Genomic DNA, 19,060 nt, shown 5'->3' with positions numbered 1-19,060 from the left:
ATACATATATAGAAATAGTTGTGCACGTGTGTGGCTGTGTATGTGCTGGAATATTTCGCATAATCTCGACAACAAGCCCAACACGGACAACAAAAGGCAAACACGGAAACAACTTGTTGCAACTACAAATAACAACAACAACGGCAAACAATAACAACAACACACCAACAATACCAACAAATGGCTATATAGAATATATGTGTGTATGTATGTATGTATGTATGTTGGATACAACAAAAAGCAGTCCATGTGTAGCATGTGGAAACGGTGTTGGTTATAAATAATTTATATTGTTTACCGAAGCAGGTGTAAAATCCTCACTTTCCTTATACACTTCCCCACAAGAGCAAAGGACAGCATCAATTATGGGCAAAATCTATTCCTTTGAGCGACCATCAAAATAAGAGTTTATGCTGCAAGAGCATTAGAGGTTTCCTTTCCGTCTTATTTTTCAACCTGCTCAAGGACATGATCCTACATGTGCTTGAGTAAAAGTTAAATTCGTCCTTGAACAATTTAAAATTACCAAAAATCAAATGTACTCACATAATATACATACATAGTTGATTTTGATACGCCCGCAGCGTCCATTAAAACAATAACAATCAGAGAAAATAAAAATCAATTTTTACATAAAGTAAATAGCCCACATACACACACACACACACACACATACACACACACACGCACACACAAAGCATACACACACATGTAATAACTGGCAATCTAAACAAAACAATTTCCAAACAAAACACACAATAGGGGAAAATTGTAAAAAGGAAACGGGATTCGCTGTGATAATTGAAATGCTGTCGCGTGCAGCGCCAAATAAAAAGGAGCAGATTGTTGGGTAGCCAGAGGCGAGCGGGACGGAGCGGACCTGGACAGTGGCTGGTGTGTGGTGTAGGTCCGTTAAATGGTCTCAGGCATTTCCGCTAAGCACAAGCAATCAGACATAGGCACGGCTCTTGGTAGTTCCCTTTTCCTCTTCTTTCCTTTTTTTTTAACAATATTTCCAACAAAAAAAAACCTCCCAAAAGGTTGGTCCATATTTGTTGTAACGAAAATTTAATTTTTTGGCACTGGCCCTGACGGAAGGATAGTTATGCTAAAATGTTCTTCGCCATTCTATTGAAAACGAATCCTAAGCTTAAACTTATCTTAACTACAACTGATATTTTAGTTTTTTAACTTACCACTAAGCTGGGTACGCACCACGCAGGATCCCGCTTTTTTCTCTCTCCCTCTCTCTCTCTCTTTCACATATATTCTTTTCGTTTCGTATTTTATTTGCTCCGCCGCGTGCCACCATATTGTCGTATAAACAAAGGCAAAAACTTTTAAGCCACAACTACCGATGTGGCAGTTAATTTAATTATTTACTTGTAACCCACTTTTCGTGTGTTGCTTTAAATGCATTAAAAAACACCACCAACTAAATTATTTTAAATGTTGCACTCCGAAGTGAACGGTAAACCGAATTAACAGTGTTGATCAGTGTCCGTTGAACGCTTTTAACAGTGGCACTTCGCATATTTGACTAATGTAAAATATGCATTTAAATAATTTACATTTGAAAATTTATTAGTACAAATTATCATTTTTTTAAACTTACAACATTCTTAAAAACCTCTTATTAGTCATTTAACAATCAACACTAACACTGTACACTAATCTTCAAGCTTATAGTTTGTCTGCGAGCCCACTGTAAAATCTTTGAATGCTTATGTATATAATGCCATTTCGCTCACACATATTGCGATCGGTGCAGTAGTGCCATCTAACGATTAATTATCGTCAATCGCTTATCGTTTTTATAAGACTTTAAAAAAAAACATGCAAAGATTTAGTCAAATATTTGGACAACAAAAATGCAAAGTTATTGGCATGATACATGTCGATGGGCTGCCAGGTGAGGGGCAACAATGATAGCCAGCAAGAATAATGTTATCTGGGATAACAATTAGGAACACCAAATTATGCCGGAAAATGGAAACAGACGATAGAGAAGGCCATCTATGAGGCGGAATTGTACAAGAAACACCAACTGGTCAGTAGTAACTAAACAAAAACTTGATCAAGGCAAATTGATAATGTATTCGATCTGTCGATTCAGGATGCTGTCCTCATAGAAAATATGCATGATATTCCCTATGTCCCGGAGCGCCTTTTGGGACCCGAAATAGTTGCCTGCATGACACGTGTGGGCCAGGCAGTGCGCCAGATTATGCCACCGCATGTGCCCTGCGGTGTTCAAGTTCTGGCCTGTGGCAATAAACAAGCCCTGGCCATCGCAAAGGCCAGTCAATTGCAATTCATACGCTCCGAGGGCTTTGTTTTTGGTCATGTCGCCGATGAGGGTTACACTGATGCCTGCGCTGGGGATTTGTTACGCTATCGAAGGCTAATCGATGCCCAAGATGTACTGATCTTTACGGATTTGAAAAAGAAGCACAGCTCACACTCGATCACAGCGGACGTCAGCCTTTTAGAGACTGCTCATGCAGCGGAATTCTTTCTCACCGATGGCATCATCATAACAGGCACAGCAACTGGCCAGGCAGCAAGTCCCAAAGATCTAGAAGAGCTTTCGGGCAGAATTAAAGTACCCCTCATTATTGGCTCCGGTGTTACCAAGGATAATGTGGACTTGTACTTTGATGGTGCTCAGGCCATGATCATTGGTTCGCATTTTAAACGTCATGGCAAATGGCAGGAGGAGCTTAGTGAAGAGGCTGTGGCGGATTTTATGAGAAGAATCTGTGAACTTAGAATGTCAAAGTAAATAATTAGCAGGTGTAAAGAGATTTATTGATATTTTTTTGAGCATATAAACATTAATAAAATAATAAATTGAACTTAATGCGCAAAACAGAAAATAGAACCAAAAATATTCGGTCGCCAGATGGTAAATGAGTATGATTTCCTATCTTAAGTTTATCAATCTCATTTAATCTCTTAACCACTTTCAAAAGCAAAGGGTTACTATCATATACACTTAACGTAAACCAACAAATTTTGCATAAATCTTTTTTTTTTAATATAAATTGACAAAAACGTATAATAAGCACTCAACTTGTACGACGCTTAAACATTTAGAAAATGGGGATAAATTTTGGGTAAGTCTTACGTTTGCATATAGAAAACTATATAGGAATGGATATTTCCAAAACAAAAAAGAATCAGTTGTCTTTAAGGGGAATCTGGGAATAGGATATGAAGTATTAAACTTTCTATTGTCCATCTCCAGTATGATTCAGTGTACACTTAAAGTCTTGTAACGCCGATATATACGTATATATATATATACCATAATTGGAATGGCCAAATCTCTAAAAGAGATTGGCAAAGAAGTCATAAATCCGTTCACGCAAAGAAGTGGTTTTGGCGCTGCTTTCCACTTTGGAAAATACAAAAGGTTTCTGCTGTTCCTTTGAATTCGTGGATGTTGCATCGTGAAGTGTATCATCAAATTTAACACGCTTCTTTTGGGGTGGTGAAAAGATTTGTTGCTCCTGAGCGGGAGTTGTCCATCCACCAATTCCAGCATTTGCGCTCTTTTGACTGCTGCCACTTGAACGCAATGGAAAGAGTATATCTTGAAAATTACCATTACCCAGATCTGAATCGAAGAGATCTTCGCGCTTCAGAGCTGAGGGTATGGTATTGTCGACATTATGAGCACGAAAGTAAGATTTCGAATCGGAATAACGACTGGCAAAACCATAAGTGGGATCATTATCTGGACCATGATTGACCGGTGTTGTGACATTCGAGCGTTTAAGTATACCGCGAACATTATGTGCCATTTTATCGCCAGTGGCAATCATTTTATAGAGCTTAGAAATGCGATTCTCCTTACAGCCTCCTCCTTCTCCTCCTCTTAGATGAACTGAAGTGGAAGAAGGAGCAGCGGCAGCAGCAGCAGCAAGAGGCGATGATGGTGGCTGTGGAGCCGGACGCTTCTTCACCTTGTTGTGGCTTACAAATGGAGTTGCTTTACGCTTACCCGGAAAGCAATAACTCTGTGGTTTGGCCTCCTCCTCCTCTTCGGATTCCTCGGAGCGATTTTTATTGCGAAATATGGTCTCATATTCCTGCAAAGAAATTCGAAATTAGCGTCAACTATCAAACTATATGCATTCTCCTTGCATTTGCACTCACGCATTTTCGTTTATTGGGACTCAGTACATAATCGGAACCGAATTTCTTGATATCCTTTTTCCGTATGGGTGTCCTCTTGCTGGAATCCTTGCGCAAAGTTTTGCGGCATTGGACATGCAAATCAATCGCATCCCGTATGAAGCTCACCCATGTGCGAGACTGTTGCAGATCTCCAGCCCCAAATATGATGCCATCATTTTGACAAGTCAGTTTGAAATTACCCGGCAACATTTCATACACTTTGCACTTCTTGAGAGGGAAAATGCAACAACATTCTAGAGAATTCTCAACGACAGTATTTGATGGTCGGTCCTTAATCATTTTACAGTACATGAATATGTCGGACATAAGGACACAATAGCGCTTGATCTCTGTACCCTTGTGGGTGATCTTTTGAAGGATTCCCTCCTTAATGACGCGACGAGACGGTTTCACTATATTTGGTGTACGATTGACCAAGGAATTTTGCAAATGAATCAAATATTGTGTTATTTCCTGTTCCTCCACGCAAGTATTGATATGTGAAGCAGTTGCTTCGATTTCCTTAACGGATTCTGGGGGAAGAAAACAAAAATAAAATGACAACATATTCATCTTGGGAATGATCTCGTCTTACCCTTGAGCAATTTATAGTCGGCATCGGCGGGACTGGTGTAAAGCAGAACTTGCTCCAAAAGTAATTTATATCTGGGCACTCGTTGTATGGGAACTATCATCAGGGAATTGAGTTTGCGTTGAACTTCTGGACGACTTTCGGTTTGTTCAAGAAATTTTCGAAAAACTGGATTTTTACTTATCAAATCCTGCAATATGAACAAAGCACCACGATAATCAAAGGCATAGACCGAATATAGCTTGAAGAAGGGGGCCATTTTCAGAAAAGCCTGAGCCACATTTTCCATATTGGCCTGCAGTTCCCTAAGGAATTCGCCATTTAGATTGTGAATCATTTCAATTTGTCCAAAAAGTGCTGTATGATTGGTCCCATCGATAATGGCTTGCTCTTTCAGTGGCCTGACAAAGTAGTTCATCAAGATCTCCAATTGCTCCAGATACGATTTCTCCGAAGATATGATTTCCTCTACAGCCTGCAGACGAAATCCCATACGTTTCCCTGCCTCTGGATTGGGTGAACCGATTGGGCTACTCGAATTACTATCCAGCATAGAGCATACTAGAAAAAACACACAAACAAACATTTAACATCTGGCCATGATATCCTCCTAAATTAATCCTTTACCTTTCCTTCGCGATTTGGCTGTTAGCAAATTCCGCTCTTGCAACACTTGACGCAACTCACGGCTAAAGCTTATTGGCGTTTGCGGTGAGGAGGCAAATGCCTGACCATGATGCTTCTGCCTGGGCGTATACATTATTGTGCAGCTTATCCCGAATTTGCACAAAAGAAAACCCAAACGAAAGCAAAAAAAAAAAAAGCGACGCCAGCACCTGCTGCTGCCCGTTCAAACAAAACCCGCTAATATCGATAAATATGGCTCAGAAAGCGATAACCATGAAAAATATCAACACCTTAGCACTGGATTATCTAACTATGAATTTGTATTAATTGGAAAACATTCAGCTTAAAAATATATTCGAAACGATTAAAAACTCAGCATTTTCGGCGCATCTATGGCGAACGAAATTTAATTGATTAATTTGACTTTTGATGACACAGTATAGTGGAACTAGCTCACACAAATAGCTTAAATTAGCAGGGCTGCACACTCCGAAAAAAAATAACAACAAATTTTTATTTCTATTTACGTGTCCGTGGCTCTTAGCACCTTACTTACCTTTGCATGTTTGTTTATTATAAATTACTGTTCTAAAATGCCTGCCCAATTGACTGATATGGAGCTGCGTATTGTCCGGCGCCTGAATGAGGAGATTGGCAAGGACGTAAATCGACTAAATCGAGCAGCCCACCTCAGGGATCACTATAAGGATCAAATAATCAATCTTTACCAGACTGTAAGTGAGTTTCAGCTCAAAGTATTTCCATATTAAAGTCCAATACGTTTGTAGCTTAACTATGGAGATCCTCAGAATGTGTCCTGCTACAAATCAGCCTTCCAGTGCCAGCAACAGGTGTGCGAGAGTATCGACTTTGAGCTGGAGAAGCTCAGCCAATTCGAAGCCAAATTGAAGCAAAAACTGAAGGATTGGCAACCCGCTTTAGATGGCGTGGCGGAGGATTTGCAACAAGTGCGACAACTGCAACGTCTGACGCAATATTTACGTATAGTTCAAGATATACAAGAAATCAGTTCTGCTCTGGCAAGCAGCATCAATGGCAAGGATGAGGCTAAATTGGTTAACATCTATCTGACTCTTTACGAGAGCAACGATTGCGAGCATAGTGTGGTTGGACGTCTTCATGCTGTGCAAGCTCAGTACTTGAAATCCTTTGCCGAACGTACTGCCATCTATTGGCATAAGTTGCTATTGAACCGTTTATCCACCGAGTTCGAAGCAGTACTGAAAGCCATGCGATGGGCCCATGCAGAGCAGCAACCACTGAACTATTCCCCCGGCCGAGACACGGCGAAGGCTCAACTATTGGCTGAGTACATGTTTCTAATCAAATCGCCAGCCGAAGAGCATATCTCTCTGACGGCTATAACACCGAGTATACTCTGCCCGCCCATAAACCAAGTGGTACAACTTCTATTGGCACCGTATCGTCAGCGATTTATGTACCATTTTACTGGAGCTCGACAAACCAATCGTCTGGACAAGCCCGAATGGTTCTATACCCAAATTCTCAATTGGGGCAAAGAGACGCATTTGTTTGTTGGTCAAACATTCCAAATGTCCGCCACAAAGGCTGGCAAATTGGACTATAATTTAAGAGTAAGCTAAAGGCTGGTATGCTCCTCCTCCTATGCAGTGATATAACCAATTTTGTGATTTCAGTTGGAATTTATGCGCGGCTTAGTCCAATTGAGCATAGAGAAACTAGCCTTGGATATGGAGCAAATAGTGCAGGAGCAACATCTCTTTACACATCTGCTAGATGAAACTTTGGCCTTTGAGGTGGAATTGCGTGAGACTTTTGGTTATCCATCAAGCTTTCCCAGCGCCATTTCTGTCATCACACAGCCCATGTATCTCCTGAAATGGATAGCTTTAGAAGAGCAATGTAAGAGTAAACAGTTTCGGTTTGTCTAAAAACCAATAATTTATCCCATAATCCCTACCTAGTTTGCGCTGAGAAAATGGATTACATACTGCAGGCGGAATGCCCCTTTGAATTGATTGATCCAAATACCTATGAGGATGACCTCAAAATACCCAGATGTGCTGATCAATTCATGCGTCTTTTGGAGGCCATCAAGGATCGTTATAGTGCTTTGATACAACCAGGACATCAGCTGCAGTTCCTGCATTTACAATTGGAGCTCATCGACAGCTTTCGTCGGCGCTTAGTCCAACTGCATAGCAGTGGCGCTGTTGGCAGCATCCCAATCTTGAATGCCATCAACTATATTATAATGGTCCTACGTGAGTGGGGTGAAAATGTTCACTATTTGCATTTACATGCGGCATTGGCTGGTCCAAATGCCTCTGAAATCAATTCCGTATTTGAGCATGCTGTCGCTGAATTGGAGCATTGGTCCCACCAGCTTATAAAAACTTTAGCCAGTAAAGCAGTCAACGAAATGAAATCCAAGTCGATGGCATATCGTCACGATTCGTGGCCGTCGATGCCCGAACAGTCGGGCAAAGAACCCTTCATTCTTTCACCAAGTGGTGGTGAAATGTTTCAGGTTCTGGTCACTCTTCTACATAATTTAGAGCGTGATCTATCCGCCAATTTGTTTAATCAGACGTTGCGTCTAATGGCTCAGCAAATCGATGAGTTTATGCTAGAGAGTATGATTATGAATACCAAATTTTCGCCATCTGGAGCGGCACAATTCAATTATGATATGACTAGGAATCTGTTTGCTCTCTTTGGCCAATACACCAGGCGGCCGGAATTGCTATTCAAGAGGTGAGATGATTCCCATGGACTTGATATCCTTAATTTACTCTCTCTCTCTATCTCTCTATTTTTCTCTTTTTAACAGAATCCATGATTCAACTAAATTGCTAATTGCAAGCCGAGGCACAGCTTTGCTTTTATTGGAAACAATGCGCAGTCATCAACCGGTTGAAGAGAAAGCAAAACCTTTAAGGGAGCTACAAATTCTAAGCTTGGATAGTAAACAATGCATTGAAGTGCTCGAAAGGCGAATAGATATTAAAATGTTTTAAATTATATGCAGTTTTAGTTTAATTATTAAAGAAATTAATGGAATTTTGTATGCTTTATCTAATAAAGATATCAAAAGGTAGAAATTTTACTACAAAAGGTTCGTTTATTACATTATTTGTGCGTAGTTCTAAACTATAATGAAAAAGCGAATAACTAGATTATTTTCTAGATTTTTCCTATCATAATTGTTCTGTATTTGTATTAAAGACACTGTTTTTTTTCAATTAAATACTTTGAATCCAAATTAAATTTGCTTGCAAAATCTTTTTAACATATCTTTTATGAATTAATCTGAATTATATGTAAACCAAAAATATATATATATATTCCATTTTTTAAGTATTATAACAATAAAAATAATTGTAATCAAACATATTAAATATAGCATTTCATTGCATCATAATAAACCGAACTAATAATAATATTTTTATATATGTATAAACAAATAGAAATCTTAAATAATTCATGTACACAACATTCATATAATGCATTCAATAGCTAAAGAAGCTCTACAATATGTGACTGAAAGTGAAAGAGATGGCAAACAGCGCGCTTTCTCACTCATTCATGCTTATAGAAATAATTACATTTATCAAACTAAATCTAAACTTGTTAACTTATTTGCGTTTCTTTATCGACTTCTTTCGTATGTGACGCTCCGTTTGTGGTTTCGAGCCAGGCAATTCGTAGCGAAATATAATGCAACGTCGATCAAAAAACGATTTCAGTTCCTTGGGATCATAGCGATGTCCCATTTGCTTGAAATGCATATAGATTTCCTGCAGATCGATGGGCTCATACATAAGTAGACTCTCATGTAGCTGAGGATTGGCACAAATCAGATTATGCCAGGCAATGTGAAAAGGTACCAGCGGCTGTGGCGTCTTTTTGGTTACATTGGTCTGTAGTATATAGAACTCAAAATCATCGCAGAGACTTGGGGCTTGGGTTTGAGAGAAGCGTAAGAGTTCCGAACCGCAAGCATCGTGAAATTTCTTTGAATCTGCTGTTTGAACAACTTTGGTTGGTTCATTGTGGCCACTACTAAACGTATGAACTTGTCGAGATAGTGAACAAGATGGACCATCTGTTATAATAGGCGGAGCTGGTGTGGATTTGGAACGTGGCAGATTGTTTCCACTTTCTTTAAACTCTTCTTTCATTATGGGATGCGTTTGATTATAGATGTATTCCAGAATTTTGATGGCCTGTTTACGTTTTAAAGGTTTTATGCCATAATTGTAAAGCTGTTGCAATAGCATCGATTCCGAGAGTTTGGTAAAATCCGGTTTAACCGCATTACAAACACTTATATGATACACTTTGCCATTGAACTCCAATTGCTCAGGTTCATTGGGCATTGGCTGCTTAGATTCCGGTATGGTTTCCACATTGATTTCACCCTTTAGCAACTGGTCCAAGCCACTAGGCAAGATATCCTCATTCATAATGGGATCTTTTGAGTCTTGGAAGACCATACGATCAAATTCGTCAAACTCGTCTCCGCTTCGTTTCTCCGTTTCACCTAGAAACTCTTGAAATCTATGACTACTTTTGCGTTTGAACACAGGTTTGCTGATGGGCTCCAAAAATGAGGCATCTGACCAATCAATATCCATTTGGGAATCTTTCACAGAACACTGTGATGTCTTAAATGGCTGCGAGAGTCCTTTGTCTTCTAGTATTCCAAACTCGGCTCTTTCTTTATTCAAATTGAATGAGTCTCCGGAGTTTTTCAAATATATATCTAAGTCTTCGACAGTTTTAAAATGATCAATAGTGAACTTTGCATCGGCAATCGATTGTGGTAAGGGTGAGAACGCTTCATCGTCACTGCCATCGAATATTGGATCTTGTTGCAGATCCCTGGCCATAGTTTTATTGGCCTTCCAAATGGAATAGTTTATTTCATCATCGGATAGCAAAATGCCATCTTCATTATCACTATTTTGTGTCAAGTCTATGCTTACATTCGAATCGAATGAGTGTAAAGCTTGTTTACACGATGCGATAGAATCTGGAAGTGATTTAGCCGAAGTATTCCATTGAGTAATGCTTATTGGAGATTTTCCTGGCATTGATTTATCTGAGCTATTCCAGTGACGAAAGCTAAGCGGAGACGTTTCTAAATCCAAATTCAATGATGATTGTGACTTATTTTTACTATGCTTTAGCAGAGATGTTTCTAAAGTATCTAATTGAAGAGATGAATGAGAATTGTTTAAACGAGAGCCAAAGGAATTCATTTTCGAGGTATCAGAGTGATTCCAGTGGCGAAAACTGAGCGGAGATGTTTCCAAATCCAATCGTATTGACGATTGAGAAATATTTTCAACAGATTTGGATATAGATGCAATTTCTAAATTAGTTTTTGCATCTAATATTGATTTATCCGTATTGTCCCAGTGAGAAAAACTGAGTGGTGAGGTTTTGAAATCCAATTGTGAAGCTGCTAGAGACTCATTTTCATAAGATTTGGGCTCTTGAGATGCTTTAGCCACGACCAAAGTGCAATTGAGATTATCGATGTCTGAATCGGATTCTATACTATGGTTCAATTTTTCAAATTTATCATCTCCTTCAGTAAGATCAATGATATCATCTGGAAAAAGAAAAAGACTTTTAAGCGATATAATTAAAAATATCTTAAATAATTGTAACTGACCTTCATTAGAAATCTGCTGTGGAGTAGCTTCTGAAACAGTCTTTACTAGAAGGGAAAAATAAAATTAATAATTATTTCAAATTTAAACAGATAGGAAGGGATATGACCCACCCTCATCACTGGAACTGGTATAGATCTCATACGTAGTAATTTGAGAAGATTTTTCATGACAACTGACATTCTTGTAAACGTTGAGGGAAAGGTTTTTCACATCTGAATCATCATCGGAATCAGCAAACAGATCGGGAGAAGTACATCTGGTGGCACTTTGGGGCAAACTTAGACTCGTTGAACTAGATGTTGATAATGGTGGAATCTTCGAATTAGGCAGGAAACTTTCCTTTTCCGGCGACAGTCTGACTCGTTTATCTGGTGGCTCCTTCAGAGGACTGCTGTTAGTAGAAGGAATTGGTTCGGGCTCATCTACTTGCGAGACATCTTCAACCATGTTCTCAATAACCAACTGTTCCAAGTTATCCAATTCCATTTCTTTGATTCGCCCATTATCAAAATGTTTCTCCAAATCCTTATAAACCATGTCAAACTGCTCCAAGCGCTTTAGACTTTTTGGATTAAGACGTTTTGGTGACAAGTCTCTTCCTTGTATGGCTGACCAATCTTTGAGCAAATGTTCAGCTGGCGTATAGCTTATTTCTATCAAGTCTTTAACATAATATACATTCAATTCGATTGGATCTTCACTTGGTTCCCTTATGATAGATAATTCTAAAGTGGCTTCTAGTCGTTGGAGATGAGAACTTATCAATTTATATGGAGGCATTTCAAGTTCTACATGTTTCGTCTTCACATCACATTCCTTGAGGAGAGCGGCGACTTTTTTCTCAAATTTCTTTTGCTGCACTTCGGGATTACGTAGAGTGAGTGGTGTAAATTTATTGGCCCATTTGGCACGTTTACCACGTTTACCAAGGACTGGCAATGCGGCTGCATAGGCTAAAGGATTATAATCTAAAAAATTTTGTAAGTTATGTTAGTTTCAGATTGTGACAATGGCATCTTTTTCTTGGTAACTTACCCTCTTTGGCTGCCGTACGAAAGCCATATTTCTGTAGCTTACGCCTAATCGATTCCGAAGATCCCTCTGGTCGTTCGTCTCCTATTAGATTAACCACCTCGTCTTCATCCCCATTGTGCATTGGACATTGTTTTCTCAGTTTATCCGCTTCTGATTTGGATAAGGCCAACGCCATTTCTATATCATCGGGACTAAAATTGTCAGCCAAGCAATGTTGGGCTGTGACTTCTGAGAAGATTTGCTCATTCCTTAAGAAATCACTGATACTGGGTTGCTTCCGGTTGCTCTTGGTGGTCGCCTTTCCTTTACGAGAGCTGACACCTTTTGCGTTAAGTTTTGGAGCCTTTTTGGGCTTGGGGCCGGGTTGCTCAAAAACTTGATTACTTTTTGTTTTCCTCACACTGGAAGGATTTGTTGCAGAATTCTTAGCTTCCTGATTGTCAAAGTAAGCCGACAATGATAGGGCGGATGATATCCTTAAAGAAAAATGTTCAGAAAATGCAATTTTAATTCCTTTATTAACAATTAACAGTAACAATACAATAAAAGAAATTAAAATTACCCCACATTGGGCTCATTGTTGTTATTGTTGGCCGCCTCCTGGAGTTTCCTGAAGTTGGCCCTTCGCGTATTCCTATCCATTATATTAGCGTTCCGTCCTCTGCTTCTCGCTCTCCTCTAGAGCCTCGCGTATAAATTTCCCAGTTCTTGGGGCAGCAAAATTAAACAATTCCCGACGATCCAACTCCTCTTCTGAGGTTGTTAACAACGTCTTACATAGCTTTTCATTGGCGTAACGTTGAATGGGTGTTAAACTAATAGAATAAACAGACAGAAACAGAATAGGGCATAAATGGATGAAATCAACTACAACGACTCTTTTTACCTCCAAAGGCCGAAAAGAACAGTTCCAGCAGCAAGCACAGCATAGGCAAAACGATTGCGATATGTAAAGGCTGGAGTACCTTGAGTACGTCGAGGTTTTCTTTTGCTAGTATCGATGGGGTCCATTACACTCATAAGCGCCTTGTTCTTATATAATTAAATTCATTTTATAATTTCACAAGCAAAAATCAAAATAAAACATGCAAAACGCGCCGCGTTCAGTTAAACAGAGTTGCCAAGCTGCCAACAAAACGAGCAAGGCAAATTTTTAAAGCAAACAAATTGAAGCATTTGAGCTGTTACATAAACTACTAGATTAAAATAAAGCTTCAATTATTTACAAATTATATTGCTATACCATTCGTATTGTAATTAGCTTTCTTCTTTATAGCTCTTTGTTGTTTATGTGAAATTTAAAACACTCGACATCCCTAACTGTTGCTATTGCACCTGTCTGCACAATTGTTTAGTGTTGAGCAATACTGTGACTTTCAACAATATTTGCAGAAAACTTAAAAAAGCTCTCCAAACTACTCATCTTTCGACATTATTCTCTTTTTAAAATATTCTTCTGTTAGATATAATACACCAATCTATGTGCATACCACATCACAATTTAGATTTTCATTTCCGATCACTAACAGTGACTTGTATCAGTGAAAGTGACATTGTGCAACACTATTATTACTGTATGTGCGTAATATGTTGTTAATTAGCAGAGAAGAGAGAAATTTGAAATCAATTTAGTTTGATTTGTATAGTAATAAAGTGCGGGTGCAGACGTCACCACAAAACCTAGTTTGAAGTGTAAGTAGAGTGGAAAATAGTGATAACCCCTCAGTAACAATTACAACTACATACAAATCTAAATTCCACAAATCGTAGAACGCAACAACAATACAAAAACGCAGAAGAAGAAGAAGAAGAGCATCGCACCAGCAGCAGCATTAGAAAAGACAAAGGGTAACTACGACTGCTGGTAAATACAGTAAACAAATGTCATAGCAGATAACGTAGACAAAGCAAAAAAAAAAAAAAACTACAAAAGGAAGCAAAAAAAAAAAAAGAGTTGACCACTCACACACACAGTGAGCACTGTAAACCCGATACAACTGCAATTTTGCAGAAATCAGCGATAAAAAAAAGAAAAAAAAAGCACTGAACAACGACAACAACAACAGAAACAGTAATACAACGACCTAACAAAGCGACGGACCAGCACGGTCACTGGTCATCGATCAACTGCTGCTGAATCATGGCTCGGGAGGACGAAGAACGTATAGTGGACAATGAACAAGTGGTACCGGGTGGTCCGGACACGGACGTTGACGAGGAACGAAGGATAACTAATACGCAGGACAATGAGTTGAACTTGCCATCGGGTGGATGTTGTATGCCTTCAAGTACCATGCATCGCTTTCTTGCCTTGATCTTTATGTGCCTGCTGGGATTTGGATCATATTTCTGCTACGACAGTCCAGGAGCCCTACAATCGGATTTCAAGCGTGATTTGGACTTAAGTTCGACACAATTCACTCTGATTTATTCCATTTACTCATGGCCGAATGTCGTTCTGTGCTTCCTTGGTGGCTTCCTGATTGATCGTCTCTTTGGCATACGATTGGGTACTATTATATATATGGTGATATTGCTGGCGGGTCAATTGCTATTTGCCACCGGAGCAATTTATGATGCCTTCTGGCTGATGATAGTAGGACGATTTATCTTTGGCATTGGAGCCGAGTCCTTGGCTGTGGCCCAAAATAGTTATGCTGTGTTGTGGTTCAAGGGTAAAGAGTTGAATATGGTGTTTGGTCTCCAGCTGTCGGTGGCACGATTCGGAAGCACTGTGAACTTTTGGGTTATGCAACCTATATACAATTATGTGAGTGGTTTATATAATGCCAAGAATCATACAGTCTTGGGTATGGTTCTACTCCTGGCCACTGTAACCTGTGTGATGTCATTCCTGTGCTCTCTCATTTTGGGCTGGATGGACAAGAGGGCTGAAAGAATACTGCAAAGGAATAATAATCCATCGGGCCAAATACCGAAACTAACCGATATCTTCACCTTTAAACCACCATTTTGGATGGTTTCCATCATTTGTGTGGCGTACTATGTGGCCATTTTCCCATTCATTGCCTTGGGACAGAAATTCTTCATGGATCGATTCAATTATACAGAGGCCCAGGCCAATACAGTTGACTCTTTGGTCTATCTCATTGCGGCAGTCTCGTCACCGATCTTTGGATTCGTTATTGATAAAATGGGTCGGAATGTCACATGGATTTTTAGCGCGACCATTTCAACGATTTTGGCTCATTCCCTGCTAACATTCACCCAATTGAACCCCTATATTGGAATGGTTATAATGGGCCTGTCCTATTCCATGCTGGCTGCCAGCTTGTGGCCATTGGTCGCCCTCATTATACCAGAATATCAACTTGGCACTGCCTATGGCTTTTGTCAATCTGTACAGAATCTCGGTCTGGCCGTTATCACCATTCTCGCTGGCATTATTGTCGATCACAGCAATGGCGATCACATGTGGGTGCAGTTATTCTTCATTGGCTGGCTGACCATTGCCCTGATATCCACTGGTGTCATCTGGGCATACAATAACAAACAACGAGGCAATCTGAATATGACGCCGGCGCAACGGGCGGAGTTCGTTAGTGTTCAGCATTATCAGCATTTCGAATAGAGGGAGGTTTGAATGAACGAATGAATGTGAGAGAATATGATTCACAGGGGCAGCCGCATTGAATTGGTTTTATTTTTCATTCTGTATTGATTATGATTAATTAACTATATATGTATATAAGAATACAAAAAGTTGTTCTCGATATGATATGATCTAATCTGATCTTTATCCGTGATGATGTCTATAATTAGAATGTATTGTGATGGTATTTACGAATTGCAATTGTTTATTTTCCGATAGAGAGAAAAAAAGAAATTTAATTCATTTTATGATTAAAAAATATTATAAAAAAAAAACAAAAAAAGAAACATAATCAAAATACTATAAAAATTTTAATAATTTTACTTTTACGCATATGTATTTTTAGACCAATTTATACATTGTACAATTAAAAGATTAATATCTAACTACAGTTACTGTTTTGTTTTATGTACATGTTCCACAAAACAATCTAACTGATTAATGTTAAATAAAATTTGAAAAAAAAAACTAGTAAAACTTGAAATCTATATTATCATCCCTATAATTACATGATCCTAAAAGTCGTATAGAACTATTTGAAGCGGATTCGTTTGTGCTCCGTCATAATACAAAAACAGGTACCCATTAAATTTGGAGTCTGAATAATTTAATAATTTTACTGTATACTAAATGCCTATATAACGCAATGGGGTTTTTTTTAGCAACAATGTCTATAATGTGTTAGTTAGTATGAATGCATTTATTTTAATAGAAAGGAAGTTCATACTGCGAAAATAAGTAAACAAATGAATGGACATTACAATGTAAGTTTTATACATGTATATATTTCATCACAAGATCGTGATACCAGAGCGACATTGACCTGTTAGCATAGTAGCAACTCCTTTTCTGTGTAGTTTCACAAATCTGGCAACACCGTTAACACCGTTTTTTGAAATAAACCAACCGACAGTACAAAGCTTTGTAATTCCCAATTTAAACTTGGAAATAGTTCTTGCGTGCAGGTTAGAAATTATTGGGCACTCATTTATAATTTATTTTAAGTCGAAATGGAACCCCAGTAACCCTGGCAACATAATAAACAATTAGAACGTATGAACTACTTGCGAAAATCCGGACTCCTCTCGGATTGTAGTTTTGAATTGACGGATTCTGATGGCAAGACGATTGTTATTAAATGTCACAAATGTATATTAATATGGTAAGTTCATAAATATGTCAATTCAAAATTTATATGTGTCTGATTTTTCGCAATCCCTAGCGCTTCGCCAGTATTCGAGGGCATGTTCTTGGGAGATTTTAAAGAGGCAAATAATAACGCACCTATTCCCATTATGGATGCTCCTGCCGATGCATTTGAAAATTTCATTGATTACCTTTATTGTGAAGCAGGTGGCCCTGCCATGGATCAGTTGGATTATGAAACGGTCAAGTCTTTACTCTATATAAGCCATAAGTATATGGTTTCCTTTATGATCGACAAAAGTTCTAGAGCCTTGAGTGACATGGTCGACAAGGGCTTGCCACCCAATATTGTTGTAGAAATATATAAAATCGCTAATCAGATTGAAAATAATAATTTGGCATCAAAAATTTTTATAGTAAGTAATTAATTTATGGAATTCCCTATTGTATCGAAAGAGAGGTTTGAAAATTGCTTATTTCCGTATAGACTATGCTCAATGATATCAAATCCACTATGACTTGCGAAGAGAATTTGTATAAGTTGATACGTATATGTCAAATTGAAAACTCGCAGCGAGTCAAAAAAAACTAATAAATATATAATTGTGTTTCAAAAAAGTTTTCGTTTATTTGGACAAAGTTGTGTGAATAGAATATATATTGTATATATAAATTTAAATATGTATAAGGCAAAATACAAATGTATGGAGTTTGTATTGATAGTTTAGAATTTTGATATTCGGACTGCGACAATTAGATCAATGTATAGATCATGTATATATAAAGTGCTTTAAATGCAGCATTACTTACTAAACTAATACGAGACACATCAGATTGGACGGCATGAGTTACATTATGTAAAGGCACATTTTGGTCAATGGGGGAATGTAATGGTAATGGAAATATTTGTACTGCCATTTAAAGTGCAATATTGAATTGTTAGTAAAGGCTTAGCATTTAAAGGGGTTAGGAAAGAGAGACACGTTAGTGGTAATTGATAAAAGAATGAGAATAATGAATTATGCATAGCTTATCTCATGCTCATAGGTTTTCTCCCTCAAATCATGATTGTCGGGCAGAGCATGATGTCGCAGGCCACACAAACGTGGACCATAACGCAACATTATGATAATGACACCGACAATGAATAGGGCCAGAGCAGCCACAGCGGGATATAGAAAATATAGGGCCATTTTTTTGTTTAAATGTCGCTTTCTCGTTTCTGCAACTCTACGTATTCCCCACGCTGACGCTGTTGATGCAGAGTTCGACCCTCGGGGCGGGGCGGACGTTGATGCTGATGCGAAGAAGAATGCACGGGCTCCAACTCGTCAATGCCAATGACAAGTTCGTTGTCGTTTTCGCTAGTGGGAAACACTTGCTGATGGGTTGTGGGCTGCAGCAACAAAAATGGTGAATTAATACAAATTTCCACATCTCTCTCTCTTTTATAAATGAAACTTACATGAAACTTCTGGAAATAGGAAGCGTCTTTCAATTCTGTAAAATCTAGCGGCGGCTGCTTATGCGGTGTGGCTGACCAAATGGAGACAAGCCAACGATTGCCAGTATGTCTGTCCTGCCAATATTTGCGATGCTTGGAACAGCAACCCAAAATAATGTTCAATATAATAATTGTGCCCAAGACAACTGTGCAAATGGCAATTGTCACATAAAACGGCGAGAAATTGCCGTATATGTGACCAGTGAAATATGGATTCTTCTCGTATGCCTTACGCTCCTCTTCGATGGTGGACATAATCCTCCGGAATCAGTGTGTTCCCTTTATGAGAGATTGTGAGAATGGATGCCAGCTTATGCGTTTCCCTTAAGGAATGGCCACTAACTGCAACATTTAATTGATTTCAACTCAAATTAAAAAAAAAAAAACGCTGACGCAGCAAACCACCAAAAGTGTAATTTTTGTCACATTTTGGGCGTGGCGCACTAAACAAACAGTAACGCCCCAAAGAGCTTACATTTGTCGAAAAGTAAAACTTACCATTTGCCTGCAATGTGTTGTCTTGCCAATTCCAATTGGTTTCATTCAGCTTTGTGTAATTGTTTATTTAATTCTAGTTTAACCCAAACACTTACTGTTTAATATACACCTGCAAAGTGAAATGAAAACAACGCCCAAAGCCTAGCTCAAATGTACTCGATGCTTGTTAG

General features: G+C 38.7%; 9 protein-coding genes across 10 annotated transcripts; 4 read left to right on the top strand and 5 right to left on the bottom strand.

Annotated features, from left to right (window-relative positions):
• The first annotated feature begins 1,794 nt into the window (after window positions 1-1,794).
• On the top strand, window positions 1,795-2,856 carry LOC6639052 (uncharacterized protein F13E9.13, mitochondrial). The gene is made up of 3 exons (XM_002062370.4): window positions 1,795-1,912; window positions 1,968-2,050; window positions 2,117-2,856. Exons 1-3 carry the CDS (start codon window positions 1,837-1,839, stop codon window positions 2,783-2,785), a joined length of 828 nt encoding a protein of 275 aa, XP_002062406.1. The 5' UTR covers window positions 1,795-1,836; the 3' UTR covers window positions 2,786-2,856.
• Window positions 2,790-5,646, bottom strand: LOC6639053 (kalirin). The gene is made up of 4 exons (XM_023179493.2): window positions 5,405-5,646; window positions 4,781-5,338; window positions 4,165-4,718; window positions 2,790-4,097 (listed from the first exon to the last, which is right to left on the bottom strand). Exons 1-4 carry the CDS (start codon window positions 5,535-5,537, stop codon window positions 3,333-3,335), a joined length of 2,010 nt encoding a protein of 669 aa, XP_023035261.1. The 5' UTR covers window positions 5,538-5,646; the 3' UTR covers window positions 2,790-3,332.
• A 130-nt stretch (window positions 5,647-5,776) lies between these two features.
• On the top strand, window positions 5,777-8,524 carry LOC6639054 (RINT1-like protein). The gene is made up of 5 exons (XM_002062372.3): window positions 5,777-6,138; window positions 6,193-7,020; window positions 7,084-7,309; window positions 7,372-8,164; window positions 8,241-8,524. Exons 1-5 carry the CDS (start codon window positions 5,998-6,000, stop codon window positions 8,425-8,427), a joined length of 2,175 nt encoding a protein of 724 aa, XP_002062408.1. The 5' UTR covers window positions 5,777-5,997; the 3' UTR covers window positions 8,428-8,524.
• Window positions 8,525-8,890: 366 nt separating this feature from the next.
• LOC6639163 (structure-specific endonuclease subunit SLX4) lies at window positions 8,891-12,771 on the bottom strand. 2 transcript variants are annotated; one of them, XM_002062373.4, is made up of 5 exons: window positions 12,692-12,771; window positions 12,130-12,605; window positions 11,205-12,062; window positions 11,094-11,138; window positions 8,891-11,030 (listed from the first exon to the last, which is right to left on the bottom strand). In XM_002062373.4, the coding sequence occupies exons 1-5, from the start codon at window positions 12,769-12,771 to the stop codon at window positions 9,046-9,048; spliced, it is 3,444 nt and encodes a 1,147-aa protein (XP_002062409.2). In that variant the 3' UTR covers window positions 8,891-9,045. The 2 variants fall into 2 exon arrangements, with proteins under 2 accessions (XP_002062409.2, XP_023034915.1); XM_023179147.2 differs by lacking the exons at window positions 12,130-12,605; window positions 12,692-12,771 and having other exon boundaries at window positions 11,094-11,133; window positions 11,205-11,339.
• LOC26528799 lies at window positions 12,629-13,233 on the bottom strand. The gene is made up of 2 exons (XM_015179126.3): window positions 13,016-13,233; window positions 12,629-12,944 (listed from the first exon to the last, which is right to left on the bottom strand). The coding sequence occupies exons 1-2, from the start codon at window positions 13,147-13,149 to the stop codon at window positions 12,776-12,778; spliced, it is 303 nt and encodes a 100-aa protein (XP_015034612.1). The 5' UTR covers window positions 13,150-13,233; the 3' UTR covers window positions 12,629-12,775.
• Window positions 13,234-13,713: 480 nt separating this feature from the next.
• On the top strand, window positions 13,714-16,133 carry LOC6639165 (major facilitator superfamily domain-containing protein 1). Its single transcript, XM_002062375.4, has 2 exons — window positions 13,714-13,821; window positions 13,900-16,133. The coding sequence occupies exon 2, from the start codon at window positions 14,270-14,272 to the stop codon at window positions 15,719-15,721; it is 1,452 nt and encodes a 483-aa protein (XP_002062411.4). The 5' UTR covers window positions 13,714-13,821; window positions 13,900-14,269; the 3' UTR covers window positions 15,722-16,133.
• A 426-nt stretch (window positions 16,134-16,559) lies between these two features.
• On the top strand, window positions 16,560-17,500 carry LOC124460731. The gene is made up of 3 exons (XM_047012240.1): window positions 16,560-16,904; window positions 16,965-17,304; window positions 17,376-17,500. Exons 1-3 carry the CDS (start codon window positions 16,798-16,800, stop codon window positions 17,478-17,480), a joined length of 552 nt encoding a protein of 183 aa, XP_046868196.1. The 5' UTR covers window positions 16,560-16,797; the 3' UTR covers window positions 17,481-17,500.
• On the bottom strand, window positions 17,492-18,081 carry LOC26529355. Its single transcript, XM_023179513.2, has one exon. The coding sequence runs from the start codon at window positions 18,079-18,081 to the stop codon at window positions 17,908-17,910; it is 174 nt and encodes a 57-aa protein (XP_023035281.1). The 3' UTR covers window positions 17,492-17,907.
• Window positions 18,082-18,089: 8 nt separating this feature from the next.
• On the bottom strand, window positions 18,090-19,054 carry LOC6639166. The gene is made up of 3 exons (XM_002062376.3): window positions 18,891-19,054; window positions 18,354-18,734; window positions 18,090-18,284 (listed from the first exon to the last, which is right to left on the bottom strand). The coding sequence occupies exons 2-3, from the start codon at window positions 18,645-18,647 to the stop codon at window positions 18,090-18,092; spliced, it is 489 nt and encodes a 162-aa protein (XP_002062412.1). The 5' UTR covers window positions 18,648-18,734; window positions 18,891-19,054.
• Between the last annotated feature and the right edge of the window lie 6 nt (window positions 19,055-19,060).

The sequence above is a fragment of the Drosophila willistoni genome (genome assembly GCF_018902025.1).
Source record: "Drosophila willistoni isolate 14030-0811.24 chromosome XR unlocalized genomic scaffold, UCI_dwil_1.1 Seg144, whole genome shotgun sequence".
Lineage (NCBI taxonomy): Eukaryota > Metazoa > Arthropoda > Insecta > Diptera > Drosophilidae > Drosophila > Drosophila willistoni.
Note: the sequence above shows the minus strand (reverse complement) of the source record. Positions and strands in the feature narration are given on the sequence as shown.

Excerpts from the sequence above, each read along its gene's own strand:
- LOC6639163 (XM_002062373.4), bottom strand. The coding sequence starts at position 12,771 with ATGGATAGGAATACGCGAAGGGCCAACTTCAGGAAACTCCAGGAGGCG. Across the intron at positions 12,063-12,129 it reads TCGTACGGCAGCCAAAGAGG|ATTATAATCCTTTAGCCTAT; the intron begins GTAAGTTACCAA and ends AAAATTTTTTAG. Across the intron at positions 11,139-11,204 it reads TACCAGTTCCAGTGATGAGG|TAAAGACTGTTTCAGAAGCT; the intron begins GTGGGTCATATC and ends TTTCCCTTCTAG.
- LOC6639053 (XM_023179493.2), bottom strand. The coding sequence starts at position 5,537 with ATGTATACGCCCAGGCAGAAGCATCATGGTCAGGCATTTGCCTCCTCA. Across the intron at positions 5,339-5,404 it reads AGCCAAATCGCGAAGGAAAG|TATGCTCTATGCTGGATAGT; the intron begins GTAAAGGATTAA and ends TGTTTTTTCTAG. Across the intron at positions 4,719-4,780 it reads CGACTATAAATTGCTCAAGG|AATCCGTTAAGGAAATCGAA; the intron begins GTAAGACGAGAT and ends TTCTTCCCCCAG.
- LOC6639166 (XM_002062376.3), bottom strand. The coding sequence starts at position 18,647 with ATGTCCACCATCGAAGAGGAGCGTAAGGCATACGAGAAGAATCCATAT. Across the intron at positions 18,285-18,353 it reads CCTATTTCCAGAAGTTTCAT|CCCACAACCCATCAGCAAGT; the intron begins GTAAGTTTCATT and ends TTGTTGCTGCAG.
- LOC6639052 (XM_002062370.4), top strand. The coding sequence starts at position 1,837 with ATGCAAAGATTTAGTCAAATATTTGGACAACAAAAATGCAAAGTTATT. Across the intron at positions 1,913-1,967 it reads ACATGTCGATGGGCTGCCAG|GAACACCAAATTATGCCGGA; the intron begins GTGAGGGGCAAC and ends GATAACAATTAG. Across the intron at positions 2,051-2,116 it reads TGTACAAGAAACACCAACTG|GATGCTGTCCTCATAGAAAA; the intron begins GTCAGTAGTAAC and ends CTGTCGATTCAG.
- LOC26529355 (XM_023179513.2), bottom strand. The coding sequence starts at position 18,081 with ATGGCCCTATATTTTCTATATCCCGCTGTGGCTGCTCTGGCCCTATTC.
- LOC26528799 (XM_015179126.3), bottom strand. The coding sequence starts at position 13,149 with ATGAGTGTAATGGACCCCATCGATACTAGCAAAAGAAAACCTCGACGT. Across the intron at positions 12,945-13,015 it reads GTTCTTTTCGGCCTTTGGAG|TTTAACACCCATTCAACGTT; the intron begins GTAAAAAGAGTC and ends TTATTCTATTAG.
- LOC6639165 (XM_002062375.4), top strand. The coding sequence starts at position 14,270 with ATGGCTCGGGAGGACGAAGAACGTATAGTGGACAATGAACAAGTGGTA.
- LOC124460731 (XM_047012240.1), top strand. The coding sequence starts at position 16,798 with ATGAACTACTTGCGAAAATCCGGACTCCTCTCGGATTGTAGTTTTGAA. Across the intron at positions 16,905-16,964 it reads CACAAATGTATATTAATATG|CGCTTCGCCAGTATTCGAGG; the intron begins GTAAGTTCATAA and ends CGCAATCCCTAG. Across the intron at positions 17,305-17,375 it reads TGGCATCAAAAATTTTTATA|ACTATGCTCAATGATATCAA; the intron begins GTAAGTAATTAA and ends ATTTCCGTATAG.
- LOC6639054 (XM_002062372.3), top strand. The coding sequence starts at position 5,998 with ATGCCTGCCCAATTGACTGATATGGAGCTGCGTATTGTCCGGCGCCTG. Across the intron at positions 6,139-6,192 it reads TAATCAATCTTTACCAGACT|CTTAACTATGGAGATCCTCA; the intron begins GTAAGTGAGTTT and ends ATACGTTTGTAG. Across the intron at positions 7,310-7,371 it reads GATAGCTTTAGAAGAGCAAT|TTTGCGCTGAGAAAATGGAT; the intron begins GTAAGAGTAAAC and ends ATCCCTACCTAG.